The sequence below is a fragment of the Lagenorhynchus albirostris genome, chromosome 10, assembly GCF_949774975.1.
Source record: "Lagenorhynchus albirostris chromosome 10, mLagAlb1.1, whole genome shotgun sequence".
Classification (NCBI taxonomy): domain Eukaryota; kingdom Metazoa; phylum Chordata; class Mammalia; order Artiodactyla; family Delphinidae; genus Lagenorhynchus; species Lagenorhynchus albirostris.
The window spans coordinates 65,922,916-65,947,571 of NC_083104.1; the positions used below are offsets into that span (position 1 = coordinate 65,922,916).

The following is a 24,656-nucleotide window of genomic DNA, read 5'->3' on the forward strand; positions in this document are numbered from 1 at the left end:
CCTCTCCTTTCCTAATAACCCAGGTTAATGTTATTGCCTTTGAGGTTGCTTAAAGGAAAATCACTATGATCCCTGCTGCTGATGTCTCTTAAAAGAGGGTTGATTTGTGACAACATGGATGGACCTTGAGGGCATTATGCTAAGTGAAATAAGCTAGACAGAGAAAGACAAATACTGCATGGTATCACTTATACGTGGAATCTAAAACAAAAAAGAAAACAGTCACGCTCATAGAAACAGAGAGTAGAAAAGTGGTTGCCAGGGACTGAGGGATGGGGGAATTGAGAAAGGTTGGTAAAACAGTGCAACCTTTCAGCTACAAGATGAATAAGGTCTGAGGATCTAACGTAAAACATGGTGACTATAGTTGATAACATTTTATCATATACTTAAAAATTGCTAAGAGAGTAGAACTTAAATGTTCTCACCAAAAAAAAAAAAAAAAAGATAAATGTATGGGGTATGGATGTGTTAATTAACTAGATGGGGGAAATCCTTTCACAATATATATCTGTATCAAATCATCATGATGCACACTTTAAATATCTTATAAGTTTATACCTGAGTAAAGCTGGAATCAAAGAGAGACACAGAAACAGAGATAGAAACAGAGAGAGCGCGCTGATGTCTGTGTCACAGATGCCATCTGCTGGTGACTCCAAAGCCTCAGCCTCCTAAAAGCCAGAGTTGTACTTGGTTCCAAGAGAAGGAGAGGTTGCCTCTGACTCCACTCCCCAAACTCCATATGCACGTTGTTCCCTGGGCTCTAGGGCCCCACTATTTGTATACAGTGTTTTGGAAGGTCTTTTGTAAAAGCAGCCATTCAGCTTTTTGCCTTTATGAATTGATAGCTTTTTAACTACTCCAAGGAAGAAAGGATATGCACCTCCACAAGAAGGAGACAACAGTTATAAGACAGAGCTTGGTCTCAGTTTCCAAAGCAATTCCTATACTCTTTCAATCATGAAGAGTATGGACCTGGATTAGTTAGCATAGAATATGTTATACTGTGGCAATATACAAACCATGAGATCTTAGTGTCCTAGCACTTGAAAGTTATTTTTTTACCCACACAAAGTCCACTGTGGGTCAGTGTCTCTTCAGGACAGCTTTTTTGCAAATAGTGCCTTGGGGATCCAGGCTAATTCTTCCTGGAGACTCTATCACCTCAACATATAGCCCCTATGATTACTACAGCAGGGGAAGAAGGAACATTGGGAACTCATGCCTATTCGCCTATGCTTTAGCCCCAAAGTTGCATGGTCCTGCCTAACTACAAGGGCAGCTGGGAAATATAGGGGTGCACACAGTGAACTTTAATTATCTCCATCACAGAACACTTCTTAAAGGGAAAGTAATGCTCATGGACACACAAAGATTTATTGATCCTTGTAAGAGAAATGCTGACTCCAAAAACCTGAGCTTTATTTATGAAAATCTCTTTAGTATTGTAAAAATGTTAACTGCAAAAGATAAATTTTATCAGATTTCTTTTTCTTTTTCTTTTTTGGCCGCGCCGCATGGCTTGTGGGATCTTAGTTCCCTGGACCAGGGATTGAACCCACGCCCTCCTCAGTGAAAGCGTGGAGTCCTAATCAGTGGACCACCAGGGAGTTCCCCCAGATTTCTTAAAACAAACAAGAAATGTCATCTTTAGACAACATTTTTTTAATATTCTTGAAAAGAAAGAAAACAATCATATTTATTTAGTTTAACATTTCCCCTGATCTAAAGAAAAAGATGTTAAAAAAACCTAGGACATATACATGAACACACACCTTCCCCAGCAGCCCCTCCTCCCCAAACCCAGCTCTGCCACTTAGTGACATGGATTAGTTTTCATTTAACATCTCATCTCCCTCAATTTCTTTACTGTAGCATAGGGAGAATGAAAGGAGGCTGAATAACAGTGTGGTTGCTGCTATACTAAAATAGAAATGAAACCTCTACATAAAAGAATACAGAAATTCATCAACACTGAGCATAGGCCTGTCATGTATTTGTTTGAAAGAGGAAAGGTGAGAATAACTGAAAGTACAGGAATATCAATTGTAGTTGACTTTGGATAGTGCAGCTATAGGAATTTCTTTTCCTCCTTCTTTTTTTCTCTTTCTGTTTTTCAAAATTGCTAGAATTCCCTGGCGGTCCAGTGGTTAGGACGCCATGCTTCCATTGCTGGGGACCTGGGTTTGATTCCTAGTCAGGGAACTAAGATCCCACAAGCCACTTGGCATGGCCAAAAAAAAATTGCTAGAATGAGCCTGTATTACTGTCATAATGGAAAAAAAAACACCCTATTTTTCAAATAGTATGAAAAAGAGGCAGTAGATAAAAGTCCTTTGAAAAATAAGCATGTTTAAAAAAATATAAGCTAACTAAATGTATGTATTCAGCTTTGTCACAATTCAACATACAATTCAACATACAATTCAACATACATACACAATTCAACACAATTCAACATACAAAAAACACCCTATTTTTCAAATAGTATGAAAAAGAGGCAGTAGATAAAAGTCCTTTGAAAAATAAGCATGTTTAAAAAAATATAAGCTAACTAAATGTATGTATTCAGCTTTGTCACAATTCAACATACATTTTTTTTTGCGGTATGCAGGCCTCTCACTGTTGCGGCCTCTCCCGTTGTGGAGCACAGGCTCCGGACGCGCAGGCTCAGCGGCCATGGCTCACGGGCCCAGCTGCTCTGCAGCACGTGGGATCTTCCCGGACCAGGGCACGAACTCATGTCCCCTGCATCGGCAGGCGGACTCTCAACCACTGCGCCACCAGGGAAGCCCTCAACATACATTTTTAAAATATTATTTTTACAATTCTCCTATGAACATTTCCCTTCCGACGTTACTTGCTTTTAATTTAATTTAAAAAATACATATTTTAAATGATCTGAACCATGAGTTTGGAGTATCAAAACACTTACCAGAAACATCCCACTTACACCAAAAGACAGGTCATCCAGACAGAAAATTAATAAGGAAACAAAAGCCTTAAATGACACATTAGACCAGACAGACTTAATTGATATTTATAGAACATTCCATCCAAAAGCAGTAGAATACACTTTCTTCTCAAGTGTACATGGAACATTCTCTAGGATAGATCACATCTTCGCTCACAAATCAAGTCTCAGTAAATTTAAGAAAATTGAAATCATATCAACCATCTTTTCCAACCACAACGCTATGAGATTAGAAATCAATTATGGAAAAAAACTGTAAAGAACACAAACACATGGAGGCTAAACAATATGCTACTAAATAACCAATGGATCATGGAAGAAATCAAAGAGGAAATCAAAAAATACCGAGAAAAAAATGACAATGAAAACACGATGACCCAAAACATATGGGATGCAGCAAAAGAGATTCTAAGAGGGAAGTTTATAGTAATACAATACTACCTCAATAAACAAAAAGCTCAAATAAACAATCTAACCCTACACCTAAAGGAATTAGAGAAAGAGGAACAAACAAAACCCAAAGTTAGTAGAAGGAAAGAAATCATAAAGATCAGAGCAGAAATAAATGAAATAGAAATGAAGAAAACAATAGCAAAGATCAATGAAACTAAAATCTGGTTCTGGGCTTCCCTAGTGGCGCAGTGGTTGAGAGTCCGCCTGCCGATGCAGGGGACATGGGTTCATGCCCCAGTCCGGGAGGATCCCACATGCCATGGAGCGGCTGGGCCCGTGAGCCATGGCCACTAAGCCTGCGTGTCCGGAGACTGTGCTCCGCAGTGGGAGAGGCCACAACAGTGAGAGGCCCGCATACTGCAAAAAAAAAAAAAAAAAAAAAAAGCTGGTTCCTTGAGAAGATCAACAAAACTGATAAACCATTAGCCAGACTCCTCAAGAAAAAAAGAGAGAGGACTCAAATCAATAAAAATTAGAAATGAAAAAGGAAAAGTAACAACTGACACTGCAGAAATACAAAGGATCATAAGAGACTACTACAAGCAACTCTATGCCAATAAAATGGACAACCTGGAAGAAATGGACAAATTCTTAGAAAGGTACAACCTTCCAAGACTGAACCAGGAAGAAATAGAAAATATGAACAGACCAATCACAAGTAACGAAATTGAATCTGTGATTAAAAATCTTCCAACAAATAAAAGTCCAGCACCAGATGGCTTCACAGGTGAATTCTATCAAGCATTTAGAGAAAAGCTAACACCTATCCTTCTCAAACTCTTCCAAAAAATTGCAGAGGAAGGAACACTCCCAAACTCATTCTATGAGGCCACCATCACCCTGATACCAAAACCAGACAAAGATACTACAAAAAAAGAAAAGTACAGACCAATATCACTGATGAATATAGATGCAAAAATCCTCAACAGAATACTAGCAAACAGAATCCAACAACACATTAAAAGGATCATACACCATGATCAAGTGGGATTTATCCCAGGGATGCAAGGATTCTTCAATATATGCAAATCAATCAATGTGATACACCACATTAACAAACTGAAGAATAAAAACCATATGATCATCTCAATAGATGCAGAAAAAGCTTTTGACAAAATTCAACACCCATTTATGATAAAAACTCTCCAGAAAGTGGGCATAGAGGGAACCTACCTCAACATAATAAAGGCCATGTATGACAAGTACACAGCTAACATCACTCTCAATGGTGAAAAACTGAAAGCATTTCCTCTAAGATCAGGAACAAGACAAGGATGTCCACTCTCGCCACTATTATTCAACATAGTTTTGGAAGTCCTGGCCACGGCAATCAGAGAAGGAAAAGAAATAAAAGGAATCCAAACGGGAAAAGAAGAAGTAAAACTGTCCCTGTTTGCAGATGACTTGATACTATACACAGAAAAACCTCAAGAGGCCACCAGAAAACTACTAGAGCTTATCAGTGAATCTGGTAAAGTTGTAGGATACGAAATCAATACACAGAAATCGCTTGCATTCCTATATACTAACAATGAAAGGTCAGAAAGAGCAATTAAGGAAACAATCTCATTTATCACCACAACAAAAAGAATAATACCTAGGAATAAACCTACCTAAGGAGACAAAAGACCTGTACTCAGAAAACTATAGGATACTGATTAAAGAAATCAAAGACAACACTAACGGATGGAGAAACATATTATGTTCTTGGATTGGAAGGATCAATACTGTGAAAATGACTATACTACCCAAAGCAATCTACACGTTCAATGCAATCCCTATCAAACTACCAATAGCAATTTTCCAGAATTAGAACAAAAATTTTTACAATTTGTATGGAAACACTAAAGACCCCAAATAGCCAAAGCAATCTTGAGGGAAAAAATCGGAGCTGGAGGAATCAGACTCCCTGACTTCAGACTATACTACAGAGCTACAGTAATCAAGACAATATAGTACTGGCACAAAAACAGAAATATAGATCAATGGAACAGGATAGAAAGCCCAGAGATAAAACCATGCACCTTCGGTCACCTAATCTATGACAAAGCAGGCAAGAATATACAATAGAGAAAAGACAGTCTCTTCAATAAGTGGTGCTGGGAAAACTGGACAGCTACATGTAAAAGAATGACATTAGAATACTCCCTAACACCATACACAAAAATAAACTCAAAATGGATTAAAGACCTAAATGTAAGGCTGGACACTATAAAACTCTTAGAGGAAAATATAGGCAGAACACTCTCTGACATATTTGTCAAATGTCAAATTATGTCAAAACACAATTTGACATAAATTGCTGCAAGATTTTTTGACCCACCTCCTAGGGTAATGAAAATAAAAACAAAAATAAACAAATAGGACCTAATGAAACTTAAAAGCTTTTGCACAGCAAAGGAAATGATAAATAAAACAAAAAGACATCCAAGAGGATGGGAGAAAATATTTGCAAACAAAGCAACCATCAAGGGATTAATCTCCAAAATATACAAACAGCTCATGCAGCTCAATATCAAAAAAAACAACTCAATGAAAAAATGGGCAGAAGACCTATATAGACATTTCTCCAAAGAAGACATACAAATGGCCAACAAACACATGAAAACATGCTCAACATCACTAATCATTAGAGAAATGCAAATCAAAACTACAGTGAGGTATCACCTCACACTGGTCAGAATGGTCATCATCAAAAAACCTATAAATGATAAATGCAGGAGAGGATGTGGAGAAAAGGGAACCCTCCTACACTGTTGGTGGGAATGTAAACTGGTACAACCACTATGGAGAACAGTATGGAGGTTCCTCAAAAAACTAAAACTGGAATTACCATATGACCCAGCAATCCCACTCCTGGGCATATACTGGGAGAAAACCATAATTCAAAAAGATACATGTACCCCAATGTTCATTGCAGCACTATTTACAATAGCCAGGACATGGAAGCAACCTAAATGTCCATCCACAGAGGAATGGATAAAGAAGATGTGGTACCTATATACAATGGAATATTACTCAGCCATAAAAAGGAATGAAATAATGCCATTTGCAGAGACGTGGATAGACCTAGAGACTGTCATACAGAGTGAAGTAAGTCAGAAAGAGAAAAACAAATATGGTATATTAACATATATATGTGGAATGTAGAAAAATGATACAGATGAACCAGTTTTCAAAGCAGAAATACACACTGATGTAGAGAAAAAATTTATGGATACCAACGGGGGAAGGGGGATGGGATGAATTGGGAGATTGGGATTGACTTATATACACTACTATGTATAAAATAGACAACTAATGAAAACCTACTGTATAGCACAGGGAACTCTACTCAGTGCTCTGTGGTGACCTAAATGGGAAGGAAATCTAAAAAAGAGGGGATATATGTATACATATAACTGATTCACTTTGCTGTACAGCAGAAACTAACACAACATTGTAAAGCAACTATACTCCAATAAAAAGCAAAACAAAACAAAACAAAATGAAAACACCTACCAGAAAAATTTCCATGGGAAACTTGATGGGGTACTGATTGTAGGAAATTCTGATACATTTGTTGATTCTCAGAGCAACAATAGCAGTTAGAAATAGTAAGATGCTGGTGGAATTAGCTTTGGGGAGACCTATACAGTAGTTAATTATGTTCTGAAAGAAAACAAAATTACAGAGGCTTAGAAAGGGATGTGATAATTGCCTAAATGTAGAAAATGACATTCTTTCTAAATTAGTTGAAAAGGAAGTCCCTAGGCAGTGTTGCTAGGCACAGAGGTCTTTATGAGCATTACTAGAACAGTGAGAGCAAGTAGGTGGATACATATTTTTTAATTGAAAACAATATATTAAAAGACTATAATGTCCAGTAAGAAGATAATACACTTTCTATGTTTCAGTGTAGTGGAAAGGACCCAGGAGTTCTGTTTATTAGCCTATTCTTTATCAATTTTCCCAGACCATGTATGTTTAGCTTGGCTCCTAGGACATGCTTGCATTCAGGGACTACTTTGCATTTTATATTCTGTATATATTATGTTTTAGGATATATGTCTTTCAGGAGGCATGTAACGGGAAGAAGTATGATAATACAGTATCTCAAAGACCAAATTTTAATATAACTCACGTTGGTTTAAAAGGCTGGGGTGAAATGGTTAATGCAGCTGGGAACATGGTCCAACTGGCATCTGCAATTAATCAAGACTGTAAATCTAGAAGAGGTGAAATTATTTCTAGGACTCTCTTGACCCAGCTGCCTATGCAGGAGTCTCTCCACTTGGGTCTACTTTTTTGGAGGCAAGGGGAGGGGCATTTGTAAGTCTAGGTGAGGGTAGAAATTACTCACATAGAAGAAGGAGATGGGACCAGAATGGAAACTAATCATAATCCCGAAGATGCAGGTCAACTGGGACAGCATAATGTGTAGTGCCGTGGCAGCCAGGTAAGCACTGATTGCAGCCTCCGGAATGTAAGTGATAATGAAGCCAAAACCTAACATGCCCATTGATAGCTGTAGGGGGTTCAGATGGAAAAGAAAACCAGAGTGAGGAAGAATGTCATCAAACCAGCAATGTCACCAATTAGGCAAACTCCAGAGGGGTTCCAAAAAAAAAGTTAAGTTAGGCCCCTTTGATAACTCTTGTTCCTCTTTCCCTAATCAACTGAAATTGATGAGCTAAGGTAGGTCCTTGGTGTTGATTCAGAGGTTTCCTACAGACATAAGACCACACTCCTTTCTTCACGAGTTCATAAACTTAAGTTCTTACTTTAGAATCTACTGACCTTGTTGATGTGGGGTTAACAGTGACAAAGTGATCAGAACAAGACCTTGCCTTTTCAAAGCCCTTTTCACTAGAAGCTTTGATAGCCCTCTTCATGAGAGGTTAATATCCCTGTGAGGAATGCAGCTTTTCGCAAAGGAAAATATTAAAACAAACTGGGTTCCAGCTTAAACTTTCTGGCCTTTGACGCTTATCTTTATGAAGAATGATTAAGCTGAATTTATGTCTTCAGGATTATACATGAATACATGTATGATGTAGCATTTTACATGTACACATGCATATATATGTAAATATATTTTTTAAATGTTATGTAATAAACAAGCAAAGCATCTAAAAGGATAGATGCCAAACTATTAACAGAAGTTACCTTTGGGGAATGGGATTAAAAGTTTGGGGCAATATTTGTAATTTATACACTGTTTTATTATTTGAGATTTTTTGCAATATACATGTTCATCTTTTATAATAAAAAAAATTGTAAAATTATGGATAGGGGGTGAGCCCCAACCCTCTTAAGAGGGTAGGTTAAGAAAAATGACACAGCCCAATGAAGAAGATGGGGAAAGAAAAACAAAAGTCGTGAAGTCTTCTATTGTCACTGCTTCATCTTCCACTGCACTAGGAACTTTCAGAAAACAAACTTGGAAGAATAAATCTATTAGCTTTAAAAGCTTTTTGTTTCAAAGCTTTCAGTTAGCTGGGCAGTTGGTCTCCCTTAATGTCCTGTCATTACTGCCCAATATGCTCTTTACTCTAGTCAGGCCAATCTGCTTCCTGTCATTAGTGTGGCTGGCTGATTTTTACTTCTGTGCTTATGCCCAAACCCCTCTGCCATCTCTTTGCCAATCCATGTTTATCATCTCTTTCAAAAGCTCAGTGAAACTTCTCTTCTTCAGGAGGTGTGGTGCAAACAGCATGATTCCTGGGGATGGAGAACTTGGCTTCAATGCTGGCTCTACCTCTCACTGCCTGAGTGAGTTTGGGCAAGTTTATTAAACTCTCCAAACCTCAGTCTCCTCACCTATAGAATGAATAATACCCAACATGCAGTGTTTTGTATGGATTACACTACATAATTCACGTAAAACACTTAGCTCAAATCTGAAAATAGTGACAGATGCAAATATGTACCATTCTTTCTTCATGCCATCCCTTCCTTCCACCTTGTAAATGGAAAATATCTATAATTAACCACAGAACTCTTCCTTACCCAGCTGTGATGTGGCATCAGAATCTGATGTTAATGTAACTTTCTAGGCATCAGTTGTCAGTCAGAATTGGTCTGTGACATGAAACCTATCTGCCATCCTTATTGAAAACAAGTACAGACAGTTCCCAAATTGCAACGGTTCTAACATTTTTTTCAACTTTACGATGGTGCAAAAGCATATGCATTCAGTAGAGACCGTACTTTGAATTTTGGTATTTTTTTTTCTGGGCTAGCCATATGCTGTATGATACTCTGTTGTAATGCCGGGCAGTGGCAGTGAGTGACAGCTCTTAGTCAGCCAAACAATCATGAGGGTAAACAACTGATACACTTATAACTATTCTGTACTCAGACAGCCATTCTGTTTTTCACCTTTAGTACAGTATTCAACAAATTACATGAGATATTCAGCACTTTATTATAAAACAGATAATGTGTTAGATGATTTTGCCCAAGTGTAGTCTAATGTAAGTGTTTTGAGCACGTTTAAGGTAGGCCAGGCTAAGCTATGATGTTTGGTAAACTAGGTGTATTAAATGTATTTTCGACTTACAGCATTTTCAACTTACCATGGGTTTATCAGTATGTAACTCCATCATAAGCTGAGGAAGTTCTGTACTAAATGTTTGATGAATGAAGGAAAGGCTCAATAAATGGTTGTTTCCTTCCCAGACAACTCCATCCCAGCTAAAAGTTATTCCTTCACTTCATATTCTTTTTTTTTGGCCACACTGCGCATCATGTGGGATCTTAATTCCCCAACCAGAGATCGAACCCATGCCCTCTGCAGTGGAAGCGTGGACTCTTAACCACTGGACTGCCAGGGAAGTCCCCACTTCATATTCTTTTGACAACAAACTCTTCACTTTTATTAACACTAGTTTTCACTTTAAGATTATCTAGTGCACAGATTCTAGAGGTAGACAAACTGAGCCTGAATCCCAGTTTTGAATCGTACTGGTTATGTGACCTTGGGCAATTCACTTAACCTCTTTATACCTTTATTTCTTTAAAATAAGTACCAGAATAATACCTACCCTCATACAGGGGGGTGTTGTGAGGATCAAATGAGATAAAACATGTAAAGTGCTTTGAATATTGACAGCACATAGCAATAAATGTTAGCTATTAATATCTAGTTCAGACTTTTTTTTAATTTAAACTTTTTATTTTAAATAATTGTAGATTGACATGAAATTGTAAAAAAGCAACACACAGAGATCCGGTTTACCCAGTTACCCCAATGATAACATCTTGCACAACTATAGTATTGATACAATGCCACAATCAGGATACTGACATCAATACAACCAAGTTACAAAATAATTCCATCAGCACAAAGATCCCTCCTGTTGTCCTTTAATAGCCTCTTACCTCTCATCTCTACCTCCAATCTCCATCCTCTGACCTCTACCCATCTTTAATCCCTGGCGACAACTAATCTATTCTTCATTTCTATAATTTTGTCACTTCAAGAATTTTACATAAATGGAATCATCAGTATGTAAACTTTCCAATTTCATTCATTTTTGCTCTTTATTATTTCCTTCCTTCTGCTTATTTTGGGTTTAATTTGCTCTTATTTTTCTAGGTTTTGAAGAGGGAGCTTTTATTATTAATTTGAGACATTTTCTTTATTCTACTGTATGCATTTTAGTGCTATAAATTTCCTTTTCAGCACTGCTTTAGCTGTGTTCCAAAAATTTTGGTATGTTTTATTTTCATTTACTTCAAGGTATTTTTTTTAAGATTTAATTTTATTTATTTTTGGCTGCGTTGAGTCTTTGTTGCTGCATGCAGGCTTTCTCTAGTTGTGGCGAGTGGGGGCTATTCTTCATTGTGGTGCACGGGCTTCTCATTGCGGCGGCTTTTCTTGTTACGGAGCATGGGTTCTAGGTGCGTGGGCTTCAGTAGTTGCAGCACGTGGGCTCAGTAGTTGTGGCTCGCCAGCCCTAGAGCACAGGCTCAGTAGTTGTTTAGTTGCTTAGTTGCTCCGCAGCATGTGGGATCTTCCTGGACCAGGGATTGAACCCATGTCCCCTGCAATGGCAGGCAGATTCTTACCCACTGCACCACCAGGGAAGTCCCTACATCAATGTATTTTTTAAAAACTTCCCTTGGGATTTCCTACCTGACTTATGGATTATTTAGAAGTATGCTGTTTAGTAGTATCCAGATATTTGGAGACTTTCCTGTTAACTTTTTGTTATTGAGTTCTAGTTTGATTCCACTGTGGTCAGAGAACATACTGTTTGATTTCAATTCTTTTAAATTTATTGAGGTTTGTTTTATAGCTCAGGATACAGTCTATCTTGCTGTATGTTCCATGAGTTGTTGAAAAGAATGTGTATTCTGCTGTTATTGGTGGGAGTATTCTGTAAATGTCTCAAATCCTATTGGTGTTGTTGATATTTTGAATTTTATTATATGCTTGCTGATTTTCTGTCTAGTTGTCCAATCAATTGTTGAGTGAGGGGTGTTGAAGTCTCCAACTGTAATTGTGGATTTGTCTATTTCTCCTTTCCAGTTATATCAGTTTTTGCTTCACATATTTTGTAGCTCTGTTGTTTGGTGCATACCTTTGTAGGATTGCTATGTCTTCTTGGTAGACTGATACTTTTATCATTATATAATGTCCCTCTCTACCTCTGGTAATTTTCTTGGCTCTGAAGTCTACTTTATCTGATATTAATATAGTCAATCCTGTTTCCTTTGATTAATATTTGCATGATCTATCTTTCCATTTTTTTACTTTCAACCTGTCTATATTATTATATTTGATGTTTCTTGTAGACAGCATATTTCTAAATATGTCAGTCTCTAACTTTAATGTAAATGTCAATACGTTAGGGCTTAAGTCTGCCATTTTCCTGTTTGTTTTCTCTGTTTTTCAACTCTTTATTTTTCCTGATTTCATTGGTTACTTGAACATTTTTTAGAATTTCATTTTGATTTATCTATAGTGTTTTTGAGTGTATCTCTTTGTATAGATTTTAAGTGGTTGTCCTAGGTATTACATTATATATGCATAACTTATCACAGTCTACCGGTGTAAACATTTTACCAGTTTGAGCAAATTATAGAAACTTTACCTCCCTTTATGTTTTTTATAAAAGAATTGTTTTAAGTATTTCTTCCATATTCATTTTGAACCACATCAGACAGTGTTATAATTTTGTTTCAACCATTGAACATAATTTAGAAAACCCAACAAGCAAGGAAAACTACCATATTTATCCATATTTTTCCTTTTCCATTGTTCTTTCTTCCTTCTTGATGTTCCAAGATGCCTTCTTTTATCATTTCCTTTCTGTTTAGAGAACTTCCATTAGCCATTCTTTTAGGGTAGGTCTTGCTGGTGACAAATTCTCTTAGTTTTGCTTCATCTGAGAACGTCTTGGTATCTTCTTCATTCTTTTTTTTTTTTTTTAATTAGTGTATTTATTTTTGGCTGTGTTGGGTCTTCATTGCTGCATGTGGGCTTTCTCTAGTTGTGGCGAGCGGGGGCTACTCTTTGTTGCGGTATGTGGGCTTCTCATTGCGGTGGCTTCTCTTTGTTGTGGAGCATGGCCTCTAGACATGCAGGCTTCAGTAGTTGTGGCATGTGGGCTCAGTAGTTGTGGCTCGCAGGCTCTAGAGCGCAGGCTCAGTAGTTGTGATGCATGGGCTTAGTAGCTCTGCAGCATGTGGGATCTTCCCGGACCAGGGCTTGAACCTGTGTTGCCTGTATTGGCAGATGGATTCTTAACCACTGCACCACCAGGGAAATCCCTCTTCTTCATTCCTGAAGGATATTTTCACTGAGGCTATGATTTTGGATTGACAGTTCTTTCAGCAAACAAAAAATATTGTGCAATTTCCTTCTGGTCTCCATGGTTTCTAATAAGAAATCTGCTATCATTTAAATTATTTTCCCCCTGTAGTGCAGTGTTTCTCTCACTGCTTTCAAGATTTTTTTTTTCACTGTTTTTAGTTTTCAGAAGTTGACTATGGGGACTTCCCTGGTGGTGCAGTGGTTAAGAATCCACTTGCCAATGCAGGGGACATGGGTTCAAGCCCTGGTCAGAGAAGATCCCACATGCCATGGAGGAACTGAGCCCATGCACCACAACTACTGAGCCTGCACTCTAGAGCTCGCAAGCCACAACTATTGAGCCCATGTGGCACTACTGCTGAGCCCACACATCGCAACTACTGAAGCCCACATGCCTAGAGCTCGTGCTCCGCAACAAGAGAAGCCACCGCAATGAGAAGCCTGTGCACCGCAATGAAGAATGGGCCCCACTCGCCACAACTAGAGAAAGCCTGAGCACGGCAACAAAGACCCAATGCAGCCAAAAATTAAAAAAACAAAACAAAACATGATTTGTCTTGATGTGGATTTCTATGGATTTATCTTCTTTGGGTTTTTCCAAGCTTCTTAAATCCGTAGGATTATATTTTTTGCCAAATTTGGGGAGTTTTCAGCTATTATTTCTTCAAATAACTCAGCCCCATCTTTTTTCTCCTCCCTTTCTGGGATGCTTATGACACAAATTTTAGAGCTTTTTTTATAGTCCCATTTGTCCCTAAGGCTCTGTTAATTTTTTTTTCCGTCTATTTTCTCTCTGTTGTTCGGACTGGGTAATTTCTATTGTTCTGTCTTCAAATTCATTGATTTTTTTCCTCTGTCTCCTCCATTTTGCTGTTGAGCCCATCCTTTGAATTTTTAATTTTGGCTATTGTATTTTTCAGCTCCAAAATTTTCATTTGGTTCTTCTTTACATCTTCTATTTACTTTTTAAGACTTCCTATTTTTTCACTTGTTTCAAGCATGTTCATAATTGGTTGCTGAAGCGTTTTTAGGATGGCTGCTTTATAATTTATCCCAGATAATTCTGATATCTCTATCATCTCAGTGCTGGCATCTTTTTCTTGTCTTTCTTCATTTAAGTTGAAATGTTCTCAGTTCTTGATATGACAAGTTATTTTCAGTTTAATTGTTGACATTTTGTGTACTATGCTATAAGACTCTGGATCTTATTTAAACCTTCTGTTTTAGCCAGCTTATTTTGATAAAGTGCTGGCAGGGGAAGGGGAAGGTGCTACCTTGTTACTGCCTGGTAAGGCAGAAGTCCAGGTTCTCCTCTCAAAAGCCTCTCAAAATCCACTGACACTTGAGGCAATAGGGACTCTTCATTTTTGCTGGGAAGGGATGGAAGTTCTGGCTCCCCACTAGGCCTCCCATCCTGGCTGGGAGAGACAGAAATGCCTTTATTTCTCCCTACAACGCCTCCATTGACACTGCTGAAGAGGGGGTTGTCATCATTACTGCTGTGTTGGGTGAAAGACCTGACCCTTCACTAGGCTTTCTCTGACACACCCCAGCAAGGATTAGGAAGGGTGTCTCATTACTGCCCCGTGGAGATGAAAGTCTTGACTCCCTTGACTCCCAGGCCTTCTCTGACAATACCCCAGGTGGCTACCTTATTACAGCTGGGTGAGTGTGGAAGTCTGGGCTCCCTGCTTGGCCTTTGCTGGCATGAGTGGGGATGACACCACAGGTTGTTTTTGTTTTGTTTTGTTTTGTTTTGTTTGGTGTTTGTCTGGAGTAGAGCAGTTATTGGGTAAAAGTTTTCAGTCTTGCTAGTCTTTCCTGGTCCTGTGGCTATAAAGAGCAGACTTTTGTTGGGGCTTTTTTTTGGTCTGCCCGTGTTGGCATTTTGGGTTTCTGGCTTCTTCAGCACCAAGTCTGAGATATATGAGGCAAAGAAGAAAACCCAAGGAACTCACCACTGTGTTGTTCCTTGGGTCTGAGCCAGTTTGTCTTCTTCTCTTCACCTTCCAGAGTCATTTTACGTTTGTTTTGTATATAATTTTCCAAGGTTTTTAGTTTTCTTAGCAGGAGGAATAGGCAAAAGTACATATATTCCATCTTTCTGTAAATGGAATATCTCCTCCTTTATTACATGAAAAAAAAATGACACTCAAACAAGGGGAAAGAACTTGCCAAGGCCACTTAGATAATTAATAGGTTGCTGACTTACTGCCTGTTATTTTGTCTTCACCTACAAGATTGAATATTTTAAACACAGGTATTATATCTTTTTATTTTTATTTTTTTAATAAATTTATTTATTTTATTTATTTATTTTTGGCTGCACTGGGTCTTCGTTGCTGCTTGCGGGCTTTCTCTAGTTGCAGCAAGCGGGGGCTACTCTTCGTTGTGGTGCATGGGCTTCTCATTGCAGTGGCTTCTCTTGTTGCAGAGCACGGGCTCTGGGCACGTGGGCTTCCGTAGTTGTGGCACGTGGGCTCAGTAGTTGTGGCTCACAGGCTCCAGAGCACAGGCTTAGCAGCTGTGGCACACGAGCCTAGCTGCTCCGCGGCATGTGGGATCTTCCCGGACCAGGGCTCGAACCCACGTCCCCTGCATTGGCCGGCGGCCTCTCAATCACTGCACCATCAGGGAAGCCTGGTATTATATCTTTTTAAAAAAAATTTTTGGTCTCTATTAAAGTACAAATTTCATTTCTCTATACTTGGTAATTATAATTTATTAACACTTACTATGTGACAGGCTCTGGGCTGAATGCTTTGCATGCATTTTCTCACTTAATCCTCACAAGAACTCTGCAATACAAATATTATTTTTCCCATTTTAAACATGAAGAAACTGAGGCCCACGAAGGTAAGATAACTTAAGTAAGTCACATAGCTGGTAAGTGTCAGGGCTGGCGTCAGCCTACCATAATAGCCTGCCTTTGTAGGCTTCCAATAAGTCCTTGCCTAATAAAAGATGGCCCCAGGGGAAATCAGTGAAAATTAGCTATAGAGCAGGTTAGCTGAGAAGAAAGAGAAATAAAACTGAAATATGTGACTTTAGTTCAGTGGGTGACACTTCAGATGGTAGACTCACAGAAGAAATTAAAAATAAGCCCAAAATAAGGTTTGATATTTTAATAAGTCATTGATATTGCCCATTAGCTGAGTCCCATCATTGCAGAAAAAGGATTTCAGGTCTGACTCTAATGGTCACCAACCAAAAATATAGTATGGGATCCCATGAATGCTATTCTTGTTGAAAGAATAGAAAGAAATTTTTTAAAACGTGAAATCATGAGTAGAACTCTAGGCCACAGTCCCTGGGACACTTCTTTAGTCTTAGAGTATCAGGGACTGATGAGAATATTGAGTATCTCATCCTAAACCAATGTGGTAGACTTCAGAGGAGGGAGAAGTTTTGTTACTGAGGAGATAGCCTATCCACAAGACCCATAAGTTTTTGAAAACTTAAATCACTTAAGTTCCAGATATATCACAATGGGTAACAGGAGCGATTAAAGGAAGGGATCCACGTGCAGACCCTTTATTTATTTATTGCTTTTTTAGGGGTTCAGAGACTCAGGTCCTACCTGAATAATCCCAGTCAGCAACGTTGTGGATGCCATCACACTCAAGGATTTGTTATAGTTCTCAAAGAAGGAGAGGTTAGAAAAGTCATCCTTGATGAAAGTTCCCAGTATTACGTGGCCACCGTTGAATGGGTACGTCCTCAGGACATTGATCGTCAGAGCACTCACAAGGAAGAATGTACCTATGAAAGAAAATGTTCAGGCAGAAGGTGAGGTTTTAAGTCCAGGTAAACTGACAGATATTGACAAAAGCAAGGCATGGTCTGATGTTTTGTCCTTGATCTGACAAACTTTTCTTATTTGAAAGTGGCCACCAAGAAATAAGAAAGAGCAGGGAAAAGAACTCTGGCTCCACGTACTGTAACGAACTCACAAGTTTTAGATCTTGGTGGTCTAGGTATTAACCTCTTTGCATCATGGGCATATGGAGTAGGATTAAAGAGAAATTGACTAGAAATGTATATCAGGCTCAGCCACTGTGCCTGTTCTTAGAAACGGTAAAACATGAGATGGTGGTGAAAGGATCAGAAAACAAAGCTAATCAATAATAAGAAGAAGAAAAATAATACCTAACACTTATGAAGGATTTAATAGGTGCAAAATGACATGGAGCTAAACCTATTTCAAATATAATTTCATTTACTTCTACTATCAGCATAAGGGAGGCAAAGGCAAATCTTACCTTTAAAGTACCTAACAGAAACAAAACTCTAGTAGCCCTTGTTATCAGTATTTGGAAATGATTGTAATGTGCTCTGGGAACTTGGAAAAATGGGAATAAAATAGTTCTCTTAGTGTTCAAATGTAAAATCAACACATAATAGATTTTAGGAAAGATATGGAATATTGTCCTTAAAAAAGGCAAAGGAGCACTCAACAGAATGGGATGGGAACTGGACTGAATATACAAACACACCTGGAGAAAAACTGTGACAGTCAGAACGGTCAGTGTTGGTTGCTTGGTCAGTTACACAGTGTGGAAGCTCAGAAAAAGGCACTTTACTGAGTGAATGTTGGTGATGCCCTTCTGAGACTCTCAGGGCATTTTGTGATTTGATTTCTGTATGGGTTCACCTAGGGGAAGTAATTGTGCTAATTATATGAACTTCAGCTAGTCTGGTCTCTGTAACAGTCATTTCCAATTATAAATTAGTAGATGGACTTTTGACTCAGGGAAGAAAAGTGCTTATCCTGTGGGTTTGAGTGCTTTGATTACTATGACAGCATTTTCTCAATGTAAATTAATAATCTGACATGATTATTGTTATTTTTTTATATAAATTTTATTTATTTATTTATTTATTTATTTTTGGCCACATTGGGGCTTCGTTGCTGCACGCAGGCTATCTCTAGTTGCGGTGAGCAACGGCTACTCTTTGCTGCGGTGCACAGGCTTCTCACTGTGGTGGTTTCTCGTGTTGCGGAGCACAGGCTCTAGGCGCGTGGGCTTCAGTAGTTGTGGCACACAGGCTCAGTAGTTGTGGCTCATGGGCTGTAGAGTGCAGGCTCGGTAGTTGTGGCACACGGGCTTTGTTGCTCTGCGGCATGTGGCATTTTCCCGGACCAGGGCTCGAACTCGTGTCTCCGGCAGCAGGCGGATTCCTAACCACTGTGCCACCAAGGGAGCCCTGACATGATTATTATAAGTCAGGTCCACAGATTTTGGTTATTAGGGGTACAGCTGAAAAGTGGATCCACTCTAGGAGTTTGGGCAAAATCATTTCTGGATCTTCCAGGTTGAGGATAGTCAGATTCCAACATGTGGTAATTTCACCAAGAAAAGTACCTCTTGTCCTATAATTCCTTTAATAGCTTGCTGGCCTGTTTGTCTGGTGGTGACATTAATAATATCACAAAAGAAGTGTTCAATTTCTAAAAAGTGTTCAATTTCTAATTTCACAAAAAGTGTTCAATTTCTGACCAATCTGAACACTAATGCTATGGATAGAATATCCATCTTCTGCCTCCTTTCTTTCTACCTTAAACATAACTTTAGCTTGGGTTCCTTAGCAATAAGTAAATGACTGAGATGGAGACTTCATCCACCTCCTGTGGTTCCGGCACTGAACTCACCAATGGACATTTGATGACATGATCCCAAAATTCCATAAATTATTGAAGCACAGAAAGCTGCATAAGAGATATTGAGAGGAGGAACCAGTTGCCTTGCCAGCAAACCAAACGTCAGGCCTGAAAAGCAAGATACTTTAAGTAAGCGAAGGTAGCCTGGCTTTTAAAAGTCACCTGAAATAAAAGCTGTAAAGAATATTTAAAATAAAAATGACCCATGTATACAGCTGACTATGGTAACAGAATCCCTTGGCATACAGCCCTTAATTAGTACTTTTTATTATCTCCTTTGATTTCTAACTTCTCTTCCTATTTTTTTTTTTTTTTTTTTTTTTGCTGTACACGGGCATCTCACTGCTGTGGCCTCTCCCGTTGCAGAGCACAGGCTCCGGACGCGCAGACTCAGAGGCCATGGCTCAGGGGCCCAGCTGCTCCGCGGCATGTGGGATCTTCCTGGACCGGGGCACAAACCCGCGTCCCCTGCATCGGCAGGCGGACTCTCAACCACTGCGCCACCAGGGAAGCCCTTCTCTTCCTATTTTATTACAAGCTCTTACACATCAATTCTAAATCATAGGCTTAAAACACCTTTCACTGTGAGGCCTTCATGCAAATCATGGAAAGCAAACATCACAGCAATAAGACCTTTAATTCCAACAGCTCAGAAGAGCCCCATTCTTACCCCCAGTCTAGTACAAGAAGGCCCTAGGAATCCTCCAGGGCTGGAGAAAAAGCTGGAGAACAGGTAAGGATTGTCACACTTAACTGACGTGACTCCAAGTTGGTATGTGTTGTCTCTCTTGCATATGCCAACCACTCCAGTCTCTTCCTTCAGCTCCTTCTTCAATACTTACTTTCTTTTCTAAGAAGCACCATGAGAATTTGGAAATTTTGAGGCAAATGGATTAACATTCATGGTGTCATCCTTTGACATCTCAAGTCCACAGCTCCTGCCCTGAGGGACTCTCTTCAATTTACATCATACCAGTGTGCTCATCAGAAATCAGTTATGAATCCGGTGAGCCAATTTATTGCCTTAAACGAGCAAGGCTTTTTTTAATGGAAAAGCTTAAACTTATTGAAAAATAGAGTATAATGAACCCCCAAGTACCGATCACCCACTTCAACAATGGTCAACTCATGGCCAATCTTGTTTCATCAATGCCCCCATTCCTCTCCCATCCCATATTATTTTGAGGCAAATCCAAAACACTAAATCATTTCATCTGTAGATATTTTCAGTATATATCTTTTTTAAAAACACCCTCTTTTGAGTACAATACCATCATCACACCTAAGAAATTATTAATGGTTCTTTAACATCATCAAATATCCAGTCAATGTTCAAATTTCCCTGATTTCTCATACATGGTTGTACTGGTAGACCACCTCTAAGATGATCTACAATGGCTAATTGGTATTCATGCCCTTTTTTGAGCTCCACCCCTAAAGCATGAAATAACTTACTTCTAATAAATAGGCTACAACAAAAATGATGTCACTTTTGAGATTAGGTTGCAAGACTGTGGCTCCTGTCTTGGTTGCTCTCTGGCTCTCTCTTTCATTCAGGTCATCAGCTGCCAGAGTTGACTTCAAGGGTGTGTGACCTATGCAATCACACAGTGCCCTGGGCTTAGAAAGCCTCCACACTTGGCTTAATGCTCTACTCTGACCATCTTGAAATTCTGGATAATTCCTGAACTAGGGACTCTGCATTTTCACCTTGCACTGGGCCCCATACACGGTCCTACCAGCAGCTGTGTTGTGAGGACACTCAAGCAGCCCATGTAGAGGCCCACATGGCGAGAAACCCAGGCCTGCCAGCAAACACCGGTGAGCCTGGAAGCTGATCCTCCAGCCTCAGTAGAGCCTTGAGATAACTGACAACTTGACTGCCACCTCCTGAGAGACCTTGAACCAGAGGTATGGTGGGTTTGGGGGTGATCTTTTAAAAAAGTTATTTGCTATTATATGTTGTGTTTTGTTTTGTTGATGTTGTTGTTGTTGTGCTTTCTTTCACAATCTTTGTGTTTATATCAAATTAGGTCCTCACATTAGTAGATATGTCTCTTGAGTCTTTTGTAATTTATAGGTTCCCCTTCCACATATTTTCCCTAAGCAAGCCTCAGTTGACTGCAAGTAACAGAAAACATGCTCAAATCAGCTTGAGCAAAAGAGAAGAATTTTTTTTGACTGCACCGTCCAGCTTGCGGGATCTTAGTTCCTCAACCCAGGCTTGACCCTGGGCCCTGGCAGTGAAAGCACTGAGTCCTAACCACTGGACCACCAAGGAATTCCCAAAATAGGAAATTTATTAAAAGAGGACAAAGGTCAGTTGGGCCTCATCAGAGACTGGAAACAGAACTAAAAAGCCATCAGGGTCCAGGCAGCTATCTCCCCATTCTCCTTGTCTCCAGGCTTACATAGTCTCCTGTCTTTGTTTCCAGTTTGGGGGCCATTATGAACAATACTGCTATGAATATTCTTGTACATGATTCCAGGTGCACAGATGTATAAATTCCTCAAGATGATATACCCTGAAGCATAACTGCTGGGGCATTTACCAGAATATGCCAAACTGTTTTCCAAATGGTTGTACAATTTACATTCCCACCAACACCGTACGACAACTCCCATTATCTACATCTGTATTAGCACATGATACTGTCAGAATTTTTATTTTAGTGTGTATGAGTTAGTTAATTTCCACTTCTACTTCACTGATTACCAATAATGTTGATCAGTTTTACTTAGCAGTGCCTTACACATATGTAGGAATATATATATTATAGATTTAAGTCCTTTGTTGGGTATTCCATGGTTTGCTTTTCAACCTTCATCATGTCTTTGAATAAACAGAAGTTCTTAATTTTTATTTAATTCAACTTAACAGTCATTTCCTTTTAGGCTAGTGCTTTTTGTGTCTTGTTTAAGAAACACTTTCTACCTCACGACCATGAAGATATTCTCCTATATTATTACAAAAACATCTTTATAGTTTTATCTAATATTTGGGTCTTTAATCTAAAAGGAATAGATTTTTGTGTATGCTGTGAGGTAGAGGTCTACAAATTGATGTTTTTCATATAAGTATTCAATTGTTTCACATCATTTTTTAAAAGTCTGTTTCTATAGTGACACATCTGATACAAACCATGCAACATATAAATGTGTGACCCTTTTCTGTTCCCCTGGCCTAATTGTCTAAGTCTGTAATACCACACTGTTTCGTTCGTTTTGTTTTTATATAAATTTATTTATTTATTTATTTTTGTCTGTGTTGGGTCTTCATTGCAGCATGCAGTCTTTCTCTAGCTGTGGCGAGCAGGGGCTACTCTGTTGCGCTGCGTGGACTTCTCATTGCAGTGGCTTCTCTTGTTGCAGAGCACAGGCTCTAGGCACACAGGCTTCAGTAGTCGTGGCACGCGGGCTCAGTAGTTGTGACTCACGGGCTCTAGAGTGCAGGCTCAGTAGTTGTGGCGCACGGGCTTAGCTTCTCCGTGGCATGTGGGATCTTCCCGGACCAGGGCTCGAACCTGTGTCCCCTACACTAGCAGGCGGATTCTTAACCACTGTACCACCAGGGAAGTCCACCATACTGTTTAATTACTTTTTTTAGTAATTAGTCTAGTAATAGTTTTGTAATAAATTTAGCAATCCCCATTTTTATTGTGAAATATATAAATAGAAAGTTCATTAAAATAGATGTTGAGCTTAATAAATATTTATAAAACAAACACCCATGTTACCCCACCCAGATCTTTAATCACAACTCCATCCCTCCCCACAGAGGTATTCATTATTTTGACTTTTGTGATAATAATTTCTTTGTTTTTCTTTATAGTTTTACCACTGGTATACATATCCCTAAACAGTGTAGTTTAGTTTGTCCACTTTTGAACTTTATATTAATGGAATTACACTGTATACAATTTTTATTTCTGCTTATTTTTCTTATTATTATGTATATAAGCATCTTCCATGTTGCTGTGAGTTGCTTGAGAGTGCTCATTTTCCTTCTGTGTATTCCAATATATGTATATATGAATGCTTATTTATTCTACTTTTGATGGACATTATCTTAAACATTATAACTTTACATTCAGTCTTGATAGCTGGAGAAGCAAATCCTCCCATGTTGCTCTTCAAAATAATTTGCCTATTCTGGGAAAATGCTATCTTTCAATTAATTTAGGTCCTTATTAATATTTCTCAATAAAGTTGCATATTTTCTCTATAGAGGTCTTGCACATCATTTCTTAGTTTCATTACAACTTACTTCATATTTACTATGCTTTGGTAAATGGTATTTAAATTTTTTTTTCACTTTCTGTTTCCTGCAGGTATAAAGGAATGTAATTGATTTTTATTTACTCATCTTATATCCAGCAACTTTGATAAAATCTTATTAATTCTATTAATTTATCTGTAGATTCTTTTGAATTTTCTACATTAAAAAATACATCTCTATGGGCTTCCGTGGTGGCGCAGTGGTTGAGAGTCCGCCTGCCGATGCAGGGGACACGGGTTCGTGCCCCGGTCCGGGAGGGTCCCACATGCCATGGAGCGGCTGGGCCCGTGAGCCATGGCCGCTGAGCCTGCGCGTCCGGAGCCTGTGCTCCACAACAGGAGAGGCCACAGCAGTGAGAGGTCCGCATACCGCGAAAAAAAAAAAAATCTATGAATGAAGTATTATTTCTTGCTTTGCAATTCTTTACCCTTATATTTTTTTCCCTTGCTTTAATACACTGCCTGTGAATTCCAGTATAATATCGAATAGCCCTATTTACTCTTTTTTTTATTGGCTGCATTGGGTCTTTGTTGCTTCACGCAGGCTTTCTCTAGTTGTGGTGAGCAGGGACTACTCTTCGTTGTGGTGCATGGGCTTCTCATTGCGGTGGCTTCTCTTGTTGCAGAGCACAGGCTCTAGGTGCACGGGCTTCAGTAGTTGTGGCATGCGGGCTCAGTAGTTGTGGCTCGCGGGCTCTGGAGCGCATGCTCAGTAGTTGTGGCACACGTGCTTAGTTGCTCCACATCATGTGGGATCTTCTCGGACCAGGGTTCAAACCCGTGTCCCCTGCATCGGCAGGCAGATTCGTAACCACTGCGCCACGAGAGAAGTCCCTGAATAGCCCTATTTACTCTTGATAAGCAACATGTAGCGTGAGGAGAAAGTCCTTTGAAATGTAGGGTTTCAAATAATTCACCAATGCAGGGAAGGTAAGAGAATTACTTGGTAACGGCCTGAGAACTAAGTGGTCTAAGTCGCAGTTAAGCTTAGGCCATGGAGAAACAGAGAGAAACCAAGCCTCCAGACTTTCCAAAACCTTAAAAAATTTTTTAATTTTGAACTAATTTTAGACTTATAGAAAAGCTACAAAAATAATAGAGCATTTCCATATATACCTTACCTAGATTCCTCTAATGTTAACATTGTCATAATCATAGTATAATTATTGGGATCAGGAAATTAACATTAGAAATTTAACTAAATACTTTACTTGAATTTCAACAGTTTTTCCCCTAATTTCCTTTTTCTGTTCCAGGATTCTATCCACAGTTCCCTACTCCATTTAGTTGTTATTTCTCCTTAGTCCTAAAATCTGTTATAGTTCCTCAGTCTTTAATTGTCTTTCTTGACTTTGACACTTTGGAAGAGTATTAATAGATGAGCTATTTTGCCAAATGCCCCTCAGTTTGGGGTTGCTTAGGTTCCTTATGATCATGCTAAGGTTATACATTTTTGATGTGCATACTACAGAAATGGTATT

The 24,656-nt window shown here is 38.9% G+C and overlaps 1 protein-coding gene across 1 annotated transcript in view; it reads right to left on the reverse strand.

Annotated features, from left to right (window-relative positions):
* Positions 1 to 24,656, reverse strand: part of SLC26A8 (solute carrier family 26 member 8) — a 72,274-nt gene that overhangs the window by 31,022 nt on the left and 16,596 nt on the right. The window contains 4 exon segments of the mRNA XM_060162696.1: positions 6,932 to 7,081; positions 7,773 to 7,937; positions 16,816 to 16,997; positions 18,889 to 19,005. Of these exon segments, the coding sequence (XP_060018679.1) occupies positions 6,932 to 7,081; positions 7,773 to 7,937; positions 16,816 to 16,997; positions 18,889 to 19,005 (614 nt within the window).